Source organism: Ischnura elegans, chromosome 8 (assembly GCF_921293095.1).
Source record: "Ischnura elegans chromosome 8, ioIscEleg1.1, whole genome shotgun sequence".
NCBI lineage: Eukaryota > Metazoa > Arthropoda > Insecta > Odonata > Coenagrionidae > Ischnura > Ischnura elegans.
In genome coordinates, this window is record NC_060253.1 from 58,850,474 (window position 1) to 58,869,607 (window position 19,134).

Genomic DNA, 19,134 nt, shown 5'->3' on the forward strand with positions numbered 1-19,134 from the left:
TTATTTCATTAATTCATATATTGTTTTGTGGTTACAGAAAAAACGTCTACTTTCAAATATCGATGGAATTCAAACGGTTCGTTGGTGGTTAAAAAATATCTATGGGATGAAATTTGTAGGGGATTCGATGATATTCTTTAATTTTGAACGTAGAACTTATTTTACAAAATTAGATAGCACCTGTATTGTAAACAAAATAGCAAATGATAACAATTAATTGCCATATTTTGCAATTTTGCATCTTAAAATTATATTAGCTATCTTCAGGTTCATTATCATGGGCGTACCCAGCGATGGGCTAGTGGCGGATACAGATGGGGGGCGCAGGGGGCGCCCCCCCCCCTTGCGGGTTCGCCTGTATTGCCGAACATTGCAAAACCACAATTATAACTTTTTTATATCATAAGATGGCATTGTCTTTCACATGTTTATAATCACTTTAAATAAAATTTTCATATACTTTGCCTGTGACTTGATCATCTTTTATTACGATAAAAGTAAAGACAACTCAAGATATGTTGCGCCCCCCCCCCCTTGAGTTTTTTCTGTGTCCGCCACTGCAATGGGCAGGAGGGGGCAGCTGCCCCCTAAAATAAAAACACAAAAGTCTTTGAGCAAAATCCGGACTGGATTGAGACTAAAGTTTTCAACAAATGTTCTTTAAGCCCACGGAAATTGATATTAATTTAAGACATGTAACTTAAATTGAAATATTTCTTTTTCAAGCAAATAATTTTATAAGCTAATAAAGCATTGTTATAATTTTCTTAAAATGTTGCTTTCATTCAACTTTTCCATACTTAAATGTTACAACTTTAACAATCATGATTGAATGATAACAACCACCCCCCCCCCCCCCCCCCCCTAGTTTTGATCCTGGGTATGTCCTTTTTCAGCTTCAGAAAAAAAGAAGGAGAGTAAATCAAAGCAACCCCCAAATTTTCCTAAGAAACACTTTCGTCTTCCTTATACATTCGTCAAACTTTCTTCATCATCTTTATCAAACACCCGTTGTCCATTCTAATTTTCTTTTCCTCGAATTCTATGAATGGCAATGATTATATGTTATTGCTTCAACTTGCCGCAACACTTCACAAATTATTTTTTGTAAAATATTGCTTGCTTCATTGCTTTAAAATCACTATTTTGTGTAGCATACCCTGCTTTCCTAAAACCTGTATTATAAAAATTTAAATGCTATAATATCCACATAGTCCTTCTGATATGAGTAATTAGCAATTAGGCCACGAAAGTAACTGCCTCAGGGCTCCTGAGACCTTGGAAGGGTCCTGAGAATGTTTTCCCTTTTCTCCCCCTATGAATCCTTCCTCCCTCCCTTTCTTGTGGGTCAGAATTGCATGTACAGGTCTCCAACAGCCTTAATCCAGCTCTATAAGTAGAACCACAATTCAAAACTGAGTCCACACTCACCTATCTTACGGTTGGTTGTGACCAATGGGGTCATTTGCATTTGAGTCAGGCTACATAAAATAGGGCCTGCAGGGTGTCAAGCTACGTCAAGCTAGCTAGTCAGGTTTTTCACCCTATTGGGCTCCATCAGGTTCACTATGTATCAGTTAGGCTTATACTCTGTTGGGATGGGATAGCTTGCACCTTCAGACTACATTGTATGTCTCTGCAAAGAGGTACTCCACTAGGACGGTACCAAACTAGGAGGCAAATATCCCTCTGTACTTTAACCTTACTGTTTGGTACCTCCAAGGACATTGCCTTAGAAGAATAGGGTAGTTTCCTTCATCAAAGAAAACAAAAGGCATTGATTGCAATATTCATAATATACAAAATATTTTGTTTTAGAAATCCCAGTTTAGACGAAAGTTAATGGTCAATTTTACCCTCATTTGAAAAAGGCCAGATTGGCGCCCATGCGATGCCACTCCACGTGAAGTCACAGGAACCTAGATGCTGCATGAGTAGTCAGGAGTTTTACATTGTCTGAGATTACCAATGCATGCATGAGGCACAGAACTCAGGGAAACATCTTTTAATAATCACCTATAAAAATTGCCCACGGTCGGAAAGTTCCCTTCGTTTGATAGGGTATAAATAATCGTTATTTAAGCTACCTGCTAGCTACCAGGCTAGCAAGCAGCCTGCATAGTAGCGGCATTCTTAGCCTTGCATCCAGGTGGCCTCACACAGGGGCTTTTCAGCATTAACACTTAGCCTTAGTTTTTGCACGCTTGAAAATTTTCATTTAATCATGAAAAATAGATATCGTCATTTAAAAATCTAAAAGAATGAAATATGTACTCCAGGAGTAATAACCTTTCGATTTAGGCAATAAAAAAATAATAGGAAACCACCCTATTATGACTGGGTTGGGACTATATTCAGAGGAGGACTATATTAGGAGGAATACGGTAATCCTTTTTTTAAATTCGAACCTTCAAGGCAAAAATTAGATGAGAAGATGTTGATTGATTTGGCAAAAATTTCTATTCATAAAATGAATATGACTTGAATAGTTTTGCTGGGTATTAGAAATTGGCCGCACAAATACAGAGGTGAAACTTTCATATACAAGGGTACATTTTAATGTATCCTTACGTTCACGCTCATTTATGCATAGTACATGGTTTTTCGCCAGATAGCCTATCAGGGCTTGCATTGGTTCATGACTTCACGTGAATTTTTGTATGATTTCTAAAATAAATGTGTCATGTTTCATCGGATAATTATTTTATTAATCTTGAAAATTTTTGTGTTATATTCATAGACCCTTGTGAACTCTTCTCATGGCAAGTGTGTGTTAATGAACAACCATCTTACAGATAATGCTACAAGATAAAGCAGTATTTGAGATGTTGTCCCTGGCCCAGGACCTTGGAGTAGAGGAGCTTCGGTTAGCATGTGAAGATCATGTGACTTCTACTCTCTCTCCCCTCAATGCTTGCACATTTCTCGCAGCAGCAATGGAGACTCAGGAAAGAGCACCAGGTAAAGTAGCACCTTTTTGTTGAAGATATCAATCAACCTCAGCTAGTTATGAAGTTTTGTTCTCCTAATTCAATTGGGTACAAAATATGTAGTACAGTGGCATAGCCAGGACATTAGTTCGGGGGGGTTTCTAAAACCATGGAGGGAAATGTTTGAAAAACAGGGTACAAAGTAATGCTTTTTAACACATTCAATGTGGGCCCGATTTTCATTAAAGTTTCAAATATGGCCTTTAAAATAAGAAAGAAAAATAGAGGGAGGTTTCCGTGCCATAACTTCCGTTCAAATACTGCTATATACAAACGTCGCACACAGATCGAAAGAGGGAAGCTTGCTGAAGGCCATACACACGATCGGATGACTCAGAAGTCATGCACGGAGGCAGAGAAAGGGCTCCCTGCCTGACCGGCAGAGTACGTCAATTGACGTGCTCCATGCTGAATGTGTTAAAATAATTTTAACACTTTTAATAATCGAAAAACTTCATTTATTAAAGAAATATTTTTTAAATTCATGATTTTCAATATTTTGTTTTCTTTTATGAAGGAAAATGATTGTGTTTTCATATTTTGGAGGGGTTCTGGACCCCCTGGACCTCCACTGATTTAGTAGGGAAAGAGGTATCCTAATAGATGCTAGGACCAGATGTTGATTTAGGAATAATTATGGTCATCTCAGTTTTGCACGATTCTGTATTACCACCTCTCATGATTGTTCATTGCAATGTATACATCAATAACAAACAACCAAGACATGTATTTGTTTTTCCTTATGCTTGTTCAAAAAACTCACTAGGCATAAAAAATTCCCTTATTTTGGGTTTGCTCATTTCTTTTTGTTACATATTCCTTTTCAGAAGCTCATGGTGCATCAATGAGTCTGATATACTATACCCTACTGTTGCCTTTAAAATGCAGAAAACCCAAGTAGCATACAATATCCCATCAACATCCAGACAACATTGTCAGTGTTAAGATATGACATCTGTGCAATGTCCATGTTAATCCAATTAACATTGCATGGATGTCCATCAGAGGACCCACATAACAACATTGCAGCGATACCCAATAGTGGACATGGAGATTCACATTACAGCATCTCTTATGATATCTTCACAAAATCTAACGGGTAGATAATGGGTGAACTTATTTTTGGTAATCCCCAGACACACAAACAAAACAGTTGTGCTCTTCGATTCTATACAGAGCATTTACTACTGATGGATACTTCATGGAATATTTTTTTTAAATATCACATGTATTACAACTTGAATATCTATGCAACTTTATTTTTACAACTCGTCATGGATGATAGAAATAGGATATCTATGTAATGTTTTAAAAATATCCATCATGCAATTACAACATGCTTTGGATATATCAACCTTATTCAGATATCTGATGCATATCGGCTGCTGCTTAGAAATGTTCAACTTTTCAATTTGATTCAATACATTGATGTATAATGCCACTGCCAGCCTGTTCTTACTTTCCCTGATTCCATCATCTCCTTTAGTCTTTATTTCTACCCTGTTTTCCTCATGGTCCATCATTTACAAGTTGGAATCAATGCGCACACCCCAGCGATACCAGGATCATTTGAAGAAATACCTTATTCCGTGACAAATGGGGCAGCGTCATCGTTCCATTTTGTGAAATTTCACGTTTATGATCAAGGAAGCATATTTTTCTGTTTGATCATTCATCACTTAAGAGGAGCAGGGTTCCTTTGAGTTGATTTTATTGCTGTCCTGTATGAGATTTTTAGCACTCTTTCAATCCTAACTGCTGAAAGGATTGAGTCAGAGGCCTAAACCAGATGTTAGGCTCCTTCCTGACCATCAAAAAGAGCTTGAAGTTTCCTATGCCTTTGAGAGGGCCTCCAGCTAAGCTCTGTGTCTTCATGATAGAAGTCCACTTTACTAACCCTTGATGTATTAACAAATCAACCCTAAAGCCATTGTCTACCAGCCTAATGCCGAAACTGGGATGGTAATGGAAAACTTTTGGACTAACAATGAAAATTTAACTGATAAAAAATGAACTCCTCGGATGTCTTTTCCATTTGAGTCTCGGAAAAAAGCTCGAGAGAAACTTAACACAACTATAAAATGGAAAAATATTTTTTTCCATCCAATAAGGGAGGACAACCAAGCAGAACATTAACAGGGTTTTACAGCAGAGGTTTCCTTTGCTTTTTCCCATGGATAGTGCTACTAAAAGCTAGTGGCTGCTGCAGTAATAGAGTAAATATTTCTGAGAATATAACTAAAATGCACCTAATATTTTCCCCCTTTGCATTATTCATTTTTCCCTTTGTTGACTTGTCCATTTTCACTGTCCTATCTAAAGCAGCAGATGCCATCCATTAAATATCTAAATAAGGTTAATAGATGCAAAACACATTGTTATTACAGAATGGATTCTTTGACAACGTTACGTAAATATCCTATTTGTAACATCCAAGATGAGTTGTAATAATGACATAACATCACAGCCTGATCAAAGGGAGGGCCCTGGGCCACCCAGCAAGCGTGAGCCTTCCTCCAATATAGATTTAGGGTCTTTGAGGGTTATTGGGGCTCATGTCAAGCGAAATAACTACGCATGAAAACGTATCCGTTTATTTAGGACATTAATACAAGCTTGTCGAACTCGGAAAATATGCGAATTAGCTGATGGCCAAGGATTCAAATAATTCCTTCGCATGTGGGCTGGCAGGTCTGACTCTCTTGCACTCAGGGAGGCTACTCCTTGGGTAAGGGCACCAAATCCCTGGGGTCCCATTACCCTACCAGTACCAACAATCCTCCCCTTGTCTCCCTCCAAGCAGTGCTGCCTTTCAGCCATAAGGTGCAATGATCTGAACGCTACAATAGAGGTAAATTTCACAAAATTGGAAAAACAGAAAAAACTATGTACTATGTATATGGGGATTCGAAGTGAAGCTGGGTTGTATTTGGTTAACATGTATTTATCAACATTGACGTTAATAAATAATTAATGCTGCTGACAAAAAACCCTTTTATCCATTGGCGTTGTTAATGTCGTCAAAAATCCTAGTTTCACATGCTGCTCTTTGTGTGTGTAGGAAGACAAAGAGCTGTTTTAAATTTGCTGAAAATTGTTTTCCTTGCATTTCCTGCTATTAATTTACAAATTGCAACACCTTGTTTCAAATTGCATTATTCATATTCCCCATGACTCTGTGAAATTTAAGTTTTTACTGGAAATCCTAATTTAAGAAAGTTTTACATAAACTGATATTATGCATACAAAAGACTCGTTGATGAAGAAAGATTTCGTGCTTAGGCGAATGGACTTGGTAAAGAGTTCTCGGGATCGCCACCTGGTCAGGAACTCCATATCTGCCAACGTTTCGATGTCCGACTCGGTCATCGAAACGTTAGCAGATATGGAGTTCCTGACCCGGTGGCGATCCCGAGAACTCTTTACCACGACTCGTTGATGTTATGTCAAATATGTGAGAGGTGTCCATAGCAAAAGTTGCACTCCATTATTTTATAATTTTTAGGTTGAAAAAATATAAAATGTGAATAAAAGCTGAGACCAAAGAAAGCTTTAGAATACCATGGAAGTGTTAAATATATTTCAGATTGGTGATGGTGCAAATTTTTCTTAACCCTTTCCTGCTGGTGCCTACAATAGAAAAATGTTTTTGTGCTACAAGCAGCATAAGAATATTTTAAACCTCTCTGTACGGAGCTCTTTTTTGGGGGTGAGTTGCCAGGGTATTTTCAGATTTGGGGCCCAGCTCAATCGGACAGCTCAACTTATTGCGTTACCAGTGTTTTTTTCAACCAAACATTGAAGTTGATTTTAAATTATTTACTCTTCTAAAAGAATTACCAACATTTTTGTAAGCATTGTGGAATTTTAAACGGGTTTCTAGCGTTAATAACAACATAGTTAGTAAATATAAGGTAATAAGACTATAAGTTCAGAAGTCCGTTATTTTTAACGCTAAAATTCCGTTTAAAAATTGCTTGGGCACAGAACAAAACGAAGAATTCATTTCAAAGTATAAAAACATAGCAGTATGCAATAAAACATATCACTGAAAAAACTATTGAAAACGAAACTACTATGCAGAGGATTCCTGCGGTGAGGATGGTCATAAATGAATGGGAGGGTTGGGCTTTATTGCCTGGGAGTGGCCCCAAGGACTCGCTAAGCTGGGTCTCAGGCCGGGCCTGAATTCATCGGACAATTGCTACCTCAGCGGTCACTTCCCTTCCCTCACCTCAGCCAGAGCTGACGTCCAGTCGTCTGCATTGAAAAATCCACGACAGCTATACCCGATGTCAGGTGTTCTGCATATGAAAATGCCCATCAGCTCCACCCAAAGTCCGGCGGGAAAGGGTTAATTCATACTAGATTCCAGCCAGCAATGAGGATATGCTACATCAAATACTCTCATCAACACGAAAGTCAACACTTTTTGGCACATTCCAAAATATGCTGCATTAGAAGTAATTTGCTAATTTAATCTAAAAGATTCATCTCCTTAGAGGTACAACTTGCAAGATTTTTACTGTCAATGTGAATTCCATCAATTCCTATTATTTAATGGGTACTTTCCCAAGCATTGACAATATATTTACATATGTTTCGGTAGTAAATATACAAATATGCTGATGCACGATGAATATGATCATAGCAAAATGAAAATAATAAAAAAAGGAACAATTGTTCACCCTTTTGATACAAGAGTGTTATTGGTTTTTATGTTAATCAGACTGACTTAGCTTGGATATATATTATCCATAGCATTTTAGATTAATTGAGTTTATTTTATGCAATTTTTTCTTAACCATATAGTTCCGCTTACATGCAAAGAGAAATGTTATGCAAGATAGTTTAAATTTCCTGACCTGCAATTGTGGGAATATGGCAAGTTAGGGATTTAAAAAATAATGAAATGCATTAAAGTGTTTCCTCAGTAAATTGTAAAAACATGGGAATAGATACTTTTTATGAAAAAAAAATTATTACTTTGAGCCTAAAATTTTTATTCTACTAACCAAACTAATATTAAACATGCTGAAATCACCTACTTCATCTGTATTGAGTTTTGGGAGTGATTTTCTGACGGTCAGAGTATTTATGCTTTATTTTTCAAATTTTCATAGTGCTTAATGTATTTTTTATCGTAAATTATAAGATACCACTTCGGTTATTCACTAAATGAAGATTATGAAACACTCTCACACGCAACATAGCCCTATTGCATGAATTCAAAGTTCGCGGGTGTTTCAAACGACAGATGGCGTTCGAGTCGTGCTTTTCGCATCGAAAACATCTATTCGACGCCGCCATTTCAGATTTGACGGTGTGTTTAGTTTGAAGCAGTTGTGAAAAGTGAATTTCAGTGAATTTAGTTGATATTGTTGTGATCAAAACTATCCAATATGTCTTACAAGGGCCCACAAAAAGTTCAAAAGGTGATGGTGCAACCCATCAACCTTATTTTCCGTTACCTTCAAAACCGGTCTCGTGTACAAGTTTGGCTTTATGAGAACGTGAATCTTAGAATTGAAGGTCACATAGTGGGGTTTGACGAGTATATGAATCTTGTCTTGGATGATGGTGAGGAATATCATCTGAAGACGAAGCAGCGGAAATCGTTGGGGAGGATTATGTTGAAAGGAGACAATATTACTCTCATTCAGAATGTCAACCCTGCTAATCCACCAACGTTAGCCATGTGAATGATCGTTTGTGACTTTCCTTGAACTCACAACTTAAGTGAACTTAAGATACCTGGATAACCATATTTTGGTGAACTTAACTCTGTGAAAGGAGCTCGATTTAAGTTCTTAGTGGAAATGAAGCCTCTCAAAGAGATGGCGATGATGGAAGTACCTTTGTACTCCGAAGGAAGAGTTTCATTGAAATGTATTAAACCACCTTTGACCAAAGGTGGTTGATTTTGTTAATTTTCTTCTCATTGATGATGCTGATATTGAGACTCAACGTATTTTTTGTCAGTGGAATATAATGATTTCTGTGGAATTCACATTTGTAGTATGTGTTTATTTTTGTACGTTTTCCCACTGTGATTTAAGTGATCAGACTAGACACAAAGGAAGCATGTGTCCATCTACTTCTTGTTCACCACTCAGTTATGGTGTGTGTAATCCTTGCATTTAACACAGATGTATTTCATTTTATTCAAGTTTTAAAATACACAGATGAAACAGATAGGCGTGTTTTATTCAAACCAATTGAATATATTTGGTGTATTCGTATTCTGATTGAAATAAGTTTTCAATGCGTGATGCTCGGAATATTGTATAAATTTCCATTTCAGGAGGGAAAGGTGCGAAGTCATTCGTCGATAGGTGCATTTCGTACATAGGAGAAAATGCTCTCGAGTGTGTCAAGACAAACTCCTTTTTGAATCTACCCAAAGACGCCCTCGTGAAGTTGATATCTTCCGACCATGTAAGTACTAATCTTATTATAAGTGTGGAATCTTAACACACACTTGAAATGGTCTTTATGGCCATTGAGTTAATAGGTCTGAGTCTTGTCACTTATAATGTAAACGGTGTTTCTTTACGAAATTTTTAACATCCCATATCATTTTTCGAGTATTTGACTGCGTTTGTTTTGCCTTTCGAGTGATGCTCCATAACTATTTAGATTCATTAAATTCTCAGGAGTAATTAATCGTGTTGGCATAGGTTAACAGTAAAAATGTTAGAATTACGTGAACTAAGCAGATGTTATGAAGCATGAGTTGTGAGTAACATTGGAATTTTACTTTGGTTTTGAATCCACCATGGGAGTGGATTTTGTTACCTGTTTGGTTCATGTCTAGCCCTGCATGTTTTATCCTCTTATTGAAGACTATTTCTTTTCGCTAGATAAATTATCAGCATTGACTCTTGGCTTATACTGCTAGTTACATCATGGTCCCACCTAGAACAAGTGAAATTATGAAATAAAATATAGTGATTTCTAAGTTCCTTGAAAGAAATCTTCAGCTCGTGCAGCTGTGGTAACTTTAGAATTCCATGGTTTAGTTGGCCCAAACTTGTTGAAACCCAGGCCTTATTCTACTCTATACTCCCAGATTAGACTGGGTTCTTTTAATGCTGGTCATCAAGTTTGGATGAACCTTCATCCAACCACCTTTTTGTGGCCTCTTAATACTTCGTCCTCTTACTTTGCCTCTATAAAATCGTCATTCCTGTTATGTATGTTGCTCCTCCATTGACTTCAACAGAATCTACATTACTTAACCAGCTCCTTTCTACTTGAAATATCTGCTCTTTGCCAATGGAATTTCTCTGATTATCTCAACAACACATAAATATATGCTGGAATCCCTTCCATATTTCAATTTGACAAAATCCTGTAATCTTACCTCTCTGGTATTTTCGATTATATTTTTCATTTACTTTTTTATTTCTGCCCTTTCTGTCTGCTCTCTTGTACCTGGTCTCTGTATAAATTTTGAAAAGCAGGGGTCAGTTACCCTAGTCGAGTATGTGTGTATTACTAAATGTATATAAGTTCAACAGTTTCAGCCAAATATAATTGAAACAAAAACATAATGAATATTTTGGTTCTCAGTTTTGGTCTTGGTTTATGTTATAGCTGGAATGGAAACCAAAGACAAAAGAATCTGTACAAAACTCAATTTTAATGTCATTCATGAGCATTATTTGAATTATGTACTTAAAATAGACTGATTTGTTGCTATCAATCATATGCAAAAGAAATTGACGAGTTATTTTTGTAGTGCCCTATCAAACGTCATTATAAAATAGGTTTTGAAAATTTACAAGTGAAATTGAAACAATTATGAACGGACTTAAACAAAATATTGGAACTAGCTCATCTATTAATGTCTTCCACTTCCATTTATTTTCTGCATGTCGTGCTCCTATACTCTTATTTTTTCTGTGCTTCTTTTTAAACGGAATGGTAGGTAATGAAATGATATTTGTTGTTTGTAATTAACGTATAACAGTGAAATGAAAAGTTATTATTATTTCATATGGCATTTAGTTAAATACATCGTGAACACAGCTATCTCTACTCATATAAATTCATTTTATTACTTCCAATGCATCATATTTCATGAAATATTTATATTATATCCATCATGGATATTTTAATATTGTTAAAAATTTCAAAATATTTGCATTGTTCCCCTAAATAGTGCTAAAATTGTGAAAATCTGATGACATGCTATACTCATCATTGCTCAAATTGGCATTGGAAGTTCATGATGTGCTGGGCTCATCATTTCAGTGCAAGGGGCTAAAAATATATTGGGTGAATGCATATCTGTGTGCATACATCATTTGAGAATGCAGACTGTAGATATGAAAAGATTCCCGATCAGTACTGTATTGTAATAAAAAGTTTTAGAGTGATGAATTCAAGGGTGGAGACCTACTTTTAAAATCAATAGATCTCCACTGTTGTTGTATAGATATGAATAGGACCTCATAATCTATGATTTGATAAGTAATGATGAACAGCTACTGAGGGAATTTAAGTTGTGTTAAAGAGAATGTGCCGGTATTATTACAAGGGGGGTTGTCGAGGCCATTACATTAAACATGGAAAATATTTTTGCAATAGCTCTCTTTGGATGAAGAAGATGTATGGAGAGCAGTACTCAATTGGGCCAAGTACCAGGCAGGTGTCACACAGCCAACACCACATTGGGCAGAAGAAGAACGTGCCCGAGTATGTCAGCACTTGGCTGGGGTGATAAATCATGTGAGGTTGTTACTTATAGGTAAGCTCAACTAATCTCAATTCTATTTCAGTTTCATTTAATTTTTATAGAATTTGTGCATTCACTATATGAATACATAAAGGTTACTGAGCATCAAAGCTGCCAATTTCTTTGTTTTTAGTTTATCATTTGAATATGATGACTTTCTTCAGGTATTCATATTCTTTGTGCAAAGGATTATTATTCTACATTAAAATAAAAAAATTAAGATTGAGAGCTCCTTTTTCAGCTGTTTGGAAATACAGTTAAAATTCCTGGAAACAACTGATAATTTATTTGGGGATTTAGGCCCAGGGTTCAGTATCAATAAAACAAATGCTTTGAATTATATTGTAATGTGGGTGTGTCTTCTTTCAATACAACAGCCACAATCCTCACAATGTTATAGAATGTGTTCTTTTTTGTTTTGACAAATTATTTCATTAGTCCAATCAAGGGACAAAAAAAATGAACTGTTTCAGCCCGGACTGAGGGCACCCCCCTCAAAAGCCATATTAGCAGCCTTAATTTTACTACAACACACCACCTCGTCTTTGGAGGACTCATTCATAGCCCTCGCCCAAACACCCTTTTTGATAGGATAGGCTTCACTGAATAGTGATAAAGCATTGCCCTTTCATTGAGTAAATTTTCTTTGTGAAACTGTATTGATGAAGAGGGCTTTGGCGGTGACCTGGAAACATGAGCTCTTTTATGTGTGGAAATAGTCTCAAGCACCACACTATCATTGTTTGCTTAGCACAAGCTTATAATTTTGTATCTACCTATGCATTAAATCAGTTATTTTGAACTTCTTTTAAGTAAATTTTGTAGAATAGCATCAGTTGTGCTGTTAACTAGGTGGAAAGATCGTTGATGAAAATGTTTTTTTAAATAATCTTCTATATTTAAGTAAATGAAAGATCGTAGCACTTTTCCACAAGAATTTTTAATGCGTACAACGCGTTTCGGCTCACTGAGCCATCATCTGGTACAAGACCAGAATCTTGTACCAGATGATGGCTCAGTGAGCCGAAACGCGTTGTACGCATTAAAAATTCTTGTGGAAAAGTGCTACGATCTTTCATTTACTTAAATATGTCTAACTTCCACCAATTGAAGCCTGAATCTGTTGAACTTAATCTTCTATAAATTGAGAAATGTACATTTTATCACTTATGTCTTTTTATCTCATTTAGAGCAAAAATTTCATTGGACTGTAACTTCATGCTGAGTCATATGAAGAATTTAACAAGTTTGAAATTTGTGCAGTAGTTCCAAATGCTTGTATACTTTCTGGTTGGAATATTATTTTACGTTTTTTACGTCATTTCCTCCCATTAGTTTTACCCCCACCCAACAGTTAGCCGGTTGCCAACCATCCGTCTTTTAAAATCCCTTCACTCCAACCTTCTATGAAAATAGACTTCAAAGTGATGGTGGTACCTCATAAATTTGACCATGTACCCTATAGTTTGTAATTTCAAGTAAATGAAGAAATATAAGAGTTAATCATGGTTTTTATCATTTTCCTCGTTATACTGTGACTGTACATGTACAATCACCATATTGAGAACTTTATCCTCATTGTTGCTGGATACACACTAGAGCATTAATAAGACTCGTTCTGTTCAGTATTTGTAGGATTATCAGTTCCTCAACCTTAGGCCCTGTAACTCTACTCTTCTTACCAACACCCCTGTTTTATCAATCTTTCTTTCCCGTCCTAAAAGCAATGAGCATTTCAAATGAACAGGGACAAAAGGTTCAGAAAAAGTATGGAAACAAAGGTCAAAACTAATAGGATGAATATTTGAATGGATTAGCCAGCTATTATGTTAAATCGAAACTTGAAGCATTTACGTGGTGAAAGGGCTCCATATTAATAATGAAAAACACTTTGTTACTTCCACAAAATTCACAATTTCTATTTTATTACCGGTTTCGGCTATTACACCATTTTCAAAATTCGGCTATTCACCATTTTGAAAATGGTGTAATAGCCGAAACCGGTAATAAAATAGAAATTGTGAATTTTGTGGAAGTAACAAAGTGTTTTTCATTATTAACACAGCTATTATGTATCTATGTGACTCCTATTTTGGTTTTCCTTCACATTACCACGCGTATTTGGTGCTTTATTTTGTAGAAGGCTTCTACTTTGTCATTGTCCTTTGCAATTTGGTCCCCAATTGTTTGCTACGTAAATTAAATTCATATTAGTAAAATAAGACATTGCAATTTTTCCACTGAGTTTTATTATGACACTATGCATTTCGTCGTTACATACAACATTATCAAGGGTATCAAGTTAATGTTGTTTGAAACGACGAAATGCGTAGTGCCATAATAAAACTCAGTGGAAATATAACAATGTCTTATTTTACTAATATTAAGAACTTCCACCATATCGTGCCCAACACCATACAAGATGTAATTCACTACATTGATGGAAATAGTTTGTTTTCTTTTATCCTAATGCTTCTTCATATAATCGAGTCAATAGCATTAATTGATTTCATGATAAATGTGTATGTATTACTGAAATTCTTGAAGATGGTTTACGTATATATTATTTTTTCTTTCTCATAAATAAATTAAGATACGCATCAGATCACGATAATTTTAGGTAAGGATGATTATGTGAATGGTTTTCCTTTGATTTTTTAATATAATCTAGATAGTCAAGTATTTGCCGAAGAAGTGGAGCCAACAGGTGCTGTACCAATGGAACTTTCACTCGAAAGGTACAGGTATGCAGCTCTACCAAACAAATTTCGAGAAAGATCAGAGGACAAAAGACTGCAGCCACGAGCATCTATAAAGCTTTTCCCTGGGTCTCAAATCTTGGTTCAGGTTAGTAACTTATGGAATTAATCCCAGATTATGATTTTTTGTGTTGCAAGCAATATTGGTTGCAACATGAAAAATTATATTAATTATTGGACAAGAATAACTCAGTCAACATGAAAAGTCACCAGTCATAAGACCTTAAAATCACACAAAACAAATCAAAACACATTAAATTCACCATGGCTTCCATTACATGAGAAGTAGAGGATCTTCTCAAATGGTCAACTGTTGTAACAAATACCACCAAATGAGGTAAATGAAAGAGAGATTTTGATAATCAAATGGGAAAAATTGGAGAGGGTTGTAAACACTTTGAGTGCCAGTCACTAATTTAAAAGCCATACTGAAAAGTCATACCCGCCATTTTGACTAAATTCGTGCATTTTTTAACAAATTAGCATCAAAACTATATTTATAACGATGTGTATTCCAATAAAATGAACTTTGCTCTTGTTTATCAATGAGTTGAATAAAATTTATTGCTAACTTTTGAATATATAAGTTAACAATGAAAACCTACTGTTTTTGAAAAATAAAAAAGTTACAACAAATGATGTACAGCCATGAATGCATTATAGTTTTTATTACGCTCAATTTGAACTCTTTGAACCAAGGAAATCATTATAAAGCATTGTTCCAAGCAAAGCATTCAAAATCCTGAATGACAAAAGGAGTCACTTAGTTCTTTCCGCAAAAGAATTTTCACACTAAGTGGGCTAAGATAAGGGTGCCAGTAGCTACAGAGGATTTTTCCTCTTCAAGACATAAAGTGAGCTCTTTTTCCATCGAGCAGTTGATTTTTAAAATACCAGAGCCACTAAGCAGTGAACTGGAAAAGTTCCATGGGAAAAATATTATGGCTTCACGCCAATAAAATGTAATATTATGTCCATGGCACGCAAAAGGTTAAAAACATCCCAGCTTATTGGTTAAAAAACACCGCCTATATTTTAGCCTGCTAAATATTTCAGTCTTTATAACTACTGACCCTTGGGGATGAGGCAGTGGAAAGGCACACACCTAGTAGAAATGTGTGGTATAAATTGGCATATGCTAAAGAATATGGTATGTAAATTTTAATACTCCCTAATTGTTAACCCATAAATATTTTTGAAAGGGTGCATAACCAGGGCACCTCGCTGGGCACGGAGAATATAGAAAGCCAATATTTTTGCTTGTGGTCTATCTTCAAAGATTGTGTTCAAGTGTCAAGTTTTTGTCCTGATCGTTCAATATATTGGGGCAATTCTATTTTTTGGCCAAAGATGCATCTGGAACAGCTCTGCAGTTTAAATATGTATTCTGCAACTAGGTGATGCTGCTGTTTCCATCTGTTCCACTGGAGAGTTTTGATGACACAATTGATTCTTCTGAGTAAATTGGTCATTATATGTATCCTTGCTTTGGGATCAGATGGGTCAAACGTCAGCAAATCTTGCGTGGAGGCAATTCAATAAAAAGATTGTTTGAAGAACAAAAAAACCTGTTAGTTGATGGTGTTGACTAAGGGGAGGAGATCAGTAGAGTGCAGTTAAAGAGGGTCGAAGATCTTGCTTACCCTGCTGTTGATATTAAGTCCTTTTGGCTCCTGACATTTTTGGCACATTTTTGCTAACATTAATCACATTTTTACCAGTTCTACACTCAATACAAGGATATCGTCAGAGCTTTGTTCAGCCTCCAACCAGGTGAGCATACAATGAGCCGCTGTAAGTCAGCTATTCACAAGGTGGTGAAAATACTACATACCATGTAGATTGACCTCAACACATTTCAGGAAAAGTGCATTGCAGTTATTATATCTAGGATGAGGGAGCGAATCAGAGTAAAGTAGAAAATAGTTTGCAATCATAGGCTCAAGCAGAAATAGAAGCTAGAGAGGAATCATGCCAGATGTTAGATAGAGTAAGAAATTCACTACTGCCACTCAATGCAGTGCTTGACCAAAGCATTGAAAGCACAAAATGTAACTGAATTATGGAATTATTAGCCAATCTGGGGCCAACTATTTAATAAAAACTGTTGGAAGGAGTGGAGGATAAAAAACAAAGAAGCAGAAACTTAGCAGATCCATCAACAAAATAAAAACCATCTGCCAACTGGAATTTGAAGCTAAAAGAAGCTAGAATGAATAAAATTGTTCAAATTTGCAACTACATACATACCTTTTTTCATTCAAATTGCTGTCATACTCTAAACTCTAATACAAAACGAGATGTTTTAAAATAAAGAGCTTCACTTTGCGTAGTATTGCAGATATGGTCTAATTTGCCGTGTTTTTCATCCATACTATGAGTCTTGGTTATGAGTATGATTTGGTCTCTATTTTCATGGGCTTGTGTCTATGAAGTCTGCTTATATTTGTTGCCTGTAGGCCATGGGATACCAGGAGGAAATCATGTTACCCTAGTTTTGAATTCTTGTCTAAAGTTTTTACCTAATTGGCACTGCTGCTGCACATTCTGTGTTGGCATATTTTGTAAAGATAATTTTATGAAATTATCTCTGTCAAGCACAAAGAAATAATTTGTGATCCAATGATATGCTCATGTATTTTTTTGTTTTTAAGTATGGTTTGTAAATACATATGTAAATGCTAGCTATATTCAGGGGCATGAAAATTAGGTATCTTGGGTATATTTTAATTGCTATTTAATGGAGGACTAATCCGTAAAGTTATAGATTCTATTAATTTTTAATGCACATAATCCATGAAGTATGATATATGTAACAATGTTCTAATTATTTGGCTTATTTTGATTTCTAATCTCTAACAATTTCAGGAAAAGGCATCATACCAGAGAATTCTCAACAATTGGTTTGGAGTTCCAAAGCAAGGATGGAGATTGGTTTACAGAGCATCTACCCAGGGTTATTCAGCAGAAGCCTTTCACAGGCACTGTGATGGAATATCTCCTACTTATGTTATATGTGTGGTAAGGGACCATTTTTTTACTCCATTCAAGAACTTATAAATATACTCCAACCTCTCTATTATGAACATTATGCAGTGACTCCAATTTATGAACTGCTCTCCAGGATGCAAGAATTTATGTAAGGGAAAAACCATGTAAAAGAACCTCTGATTAGCAAAACCTCCATTTTATTTATGAGGTACATCACAAGTACCCAATATCAATAGTCATTTTTGTTTATGCAAGCTGTAGTTTAATGATTGTCCCTGACAATGGAGCATGATCCCATATGGAGCGATCGAAAAAAGTAAAAATATTTTCTTGCTATTGATTTTTCGTCCTGAATACTATTCAATTGTGTTTCCAATTTGTGAGAAATTTGATGGTGAAGCAATGATAGGTGGATCCCTTGTGAATTTCTTTGTGAGTAATTACCAGGACAATTGTGTCTATTACAGTAGACTCATTAATACAAACAATGTTATTACGAAGTTCTCATTTTTACGAAGCAAATCATTGGTCCTTACGAAAAGGCTAATCCAATTTATAGTAAAAGAAATGTTAGTACAAAATTTTAATTATTATGAAATTACAAACCTCAGTCCTGGTACCGGCACTATGAACTTTATTATGAAGTTCCACGGAGAAGCTACGGTGGATATACACTATTCTACGCCACAATCATTACGCAATGTTTAAGTTCTCCTCATACACTGTGCGCTAGAGTATCAATTATGGTTCTTTCTTCAGTAGGAGATACTTCAGTATCCATGCAACACCATATAATAAGCTTCATTCCTGTAAAATCTTGGTGACCCACTCATTACCGATCGTAAATTGGCCATAAAAGTCCTCATATGATGAACATTCAAAAAATTCAAGTGTGCCCAAAATTTCGAATTTGGTGCCTATGGAGTTGGCCGATGCGAAGGGGTGTGGTATTGGGGAACTTGCATTTGGGCTCAGTCTGAAAAATGTATCGATTAATCCGTTGTGAAGTCAGGAATTGTTCAGCGTTTTGCCCATTCTTCCTTCCCGGGGACATCAAATTTTTTTCAGCTCTGTTTGTCACAAATGTGACTTAAGGCAAAGTTGTCATTTAGTGTTGCATTCTGCAGGATTCTGAGGATAACTTTGCATGATAAGGTTGCATTCTGAGGATAACCACACATTTCGATGCCTTACATAGGTTTATCAATTTACGAACAAGATCTTGGAACTCATCTTGTTATATATTGAGGAGTTACTATATTTGTTCATAATTTATATGATGCACATGACTCTGAAGCTATTCCCCAGTGCATTAGGGTAGTTTTCTTCATCAAAGGAAATGAAAGGCATTGATTCCGATTCGTTACCCACCATCAGTGTATTCGTAATATACAAATTATTTGGTTTTAGAAATCCCAGTAGAGACGAATGTTAATTTTAACCTCATTTGAAAAAGGCCAGATTGGCACCCATGCAATGCCACTCCATGTGATGTCACTGGGTTGCTATACAAGTAGTCAGGAGTTTTACATCATCTGAGGTTACCAATGCATGCATGAGGCACAGAGCTCAGGGAAACATCTCTTATTGAACACCTATTAAAATTGCCTATGGTCGGAAAGTTTCCTTAGTTTGTTAGGGTAATAATAAT

General features: G+C 35.9%; 2 protein-coding genes across 2 annotated transcripts in view; both read left to right on the forward strand.

The window, feature by feature from the left end:
* Nucleotides 1-19,134, forward strand: part of LOC124164419 (kelch-like protein diablo) — a 250,312-nt gene that overhangs the window by 224,849 nt on the left and 6,329 nt on the right. The window contains exons 3-7 of the mRNA XM_046541744.1: nt 2,796-2,961; nt 9,295-9,428; nt 11,586-11,745; nt 14,405-14,580; nt 17,361-17,513. Coding sequence (XP_046397700.1) covers nt 2,796-2,961; nt 9,295-9,428; nt 11,586-11,745; nt 14,405-14,580; nt 17,361-17,513 — 789 coding nt within the window. The remainder of the gene's footprint in view (nt 1-2,795; nt 2,962-9,294; nt 9,429-11,585; nt 11,746-14,404; nt 14,581-17,360; nt 17,514-19,134) is intronic.
* On the forward strand, nt 8,271-9,185 carry LOC124163697 (probable small nuclear ribonucleoprotein E). The gene has a single exon (XM_046540763.1). The coding sequence runs from the start codon at nt 8,393-8,395 to the stop codon at nt 8,690-8,692; it is 300 nt and encodes a 99-aa protein (XP_046396719.1). The 5' UTR covers nt 8,271-8,392; the 3' UTR covers nt 8,693-9,185.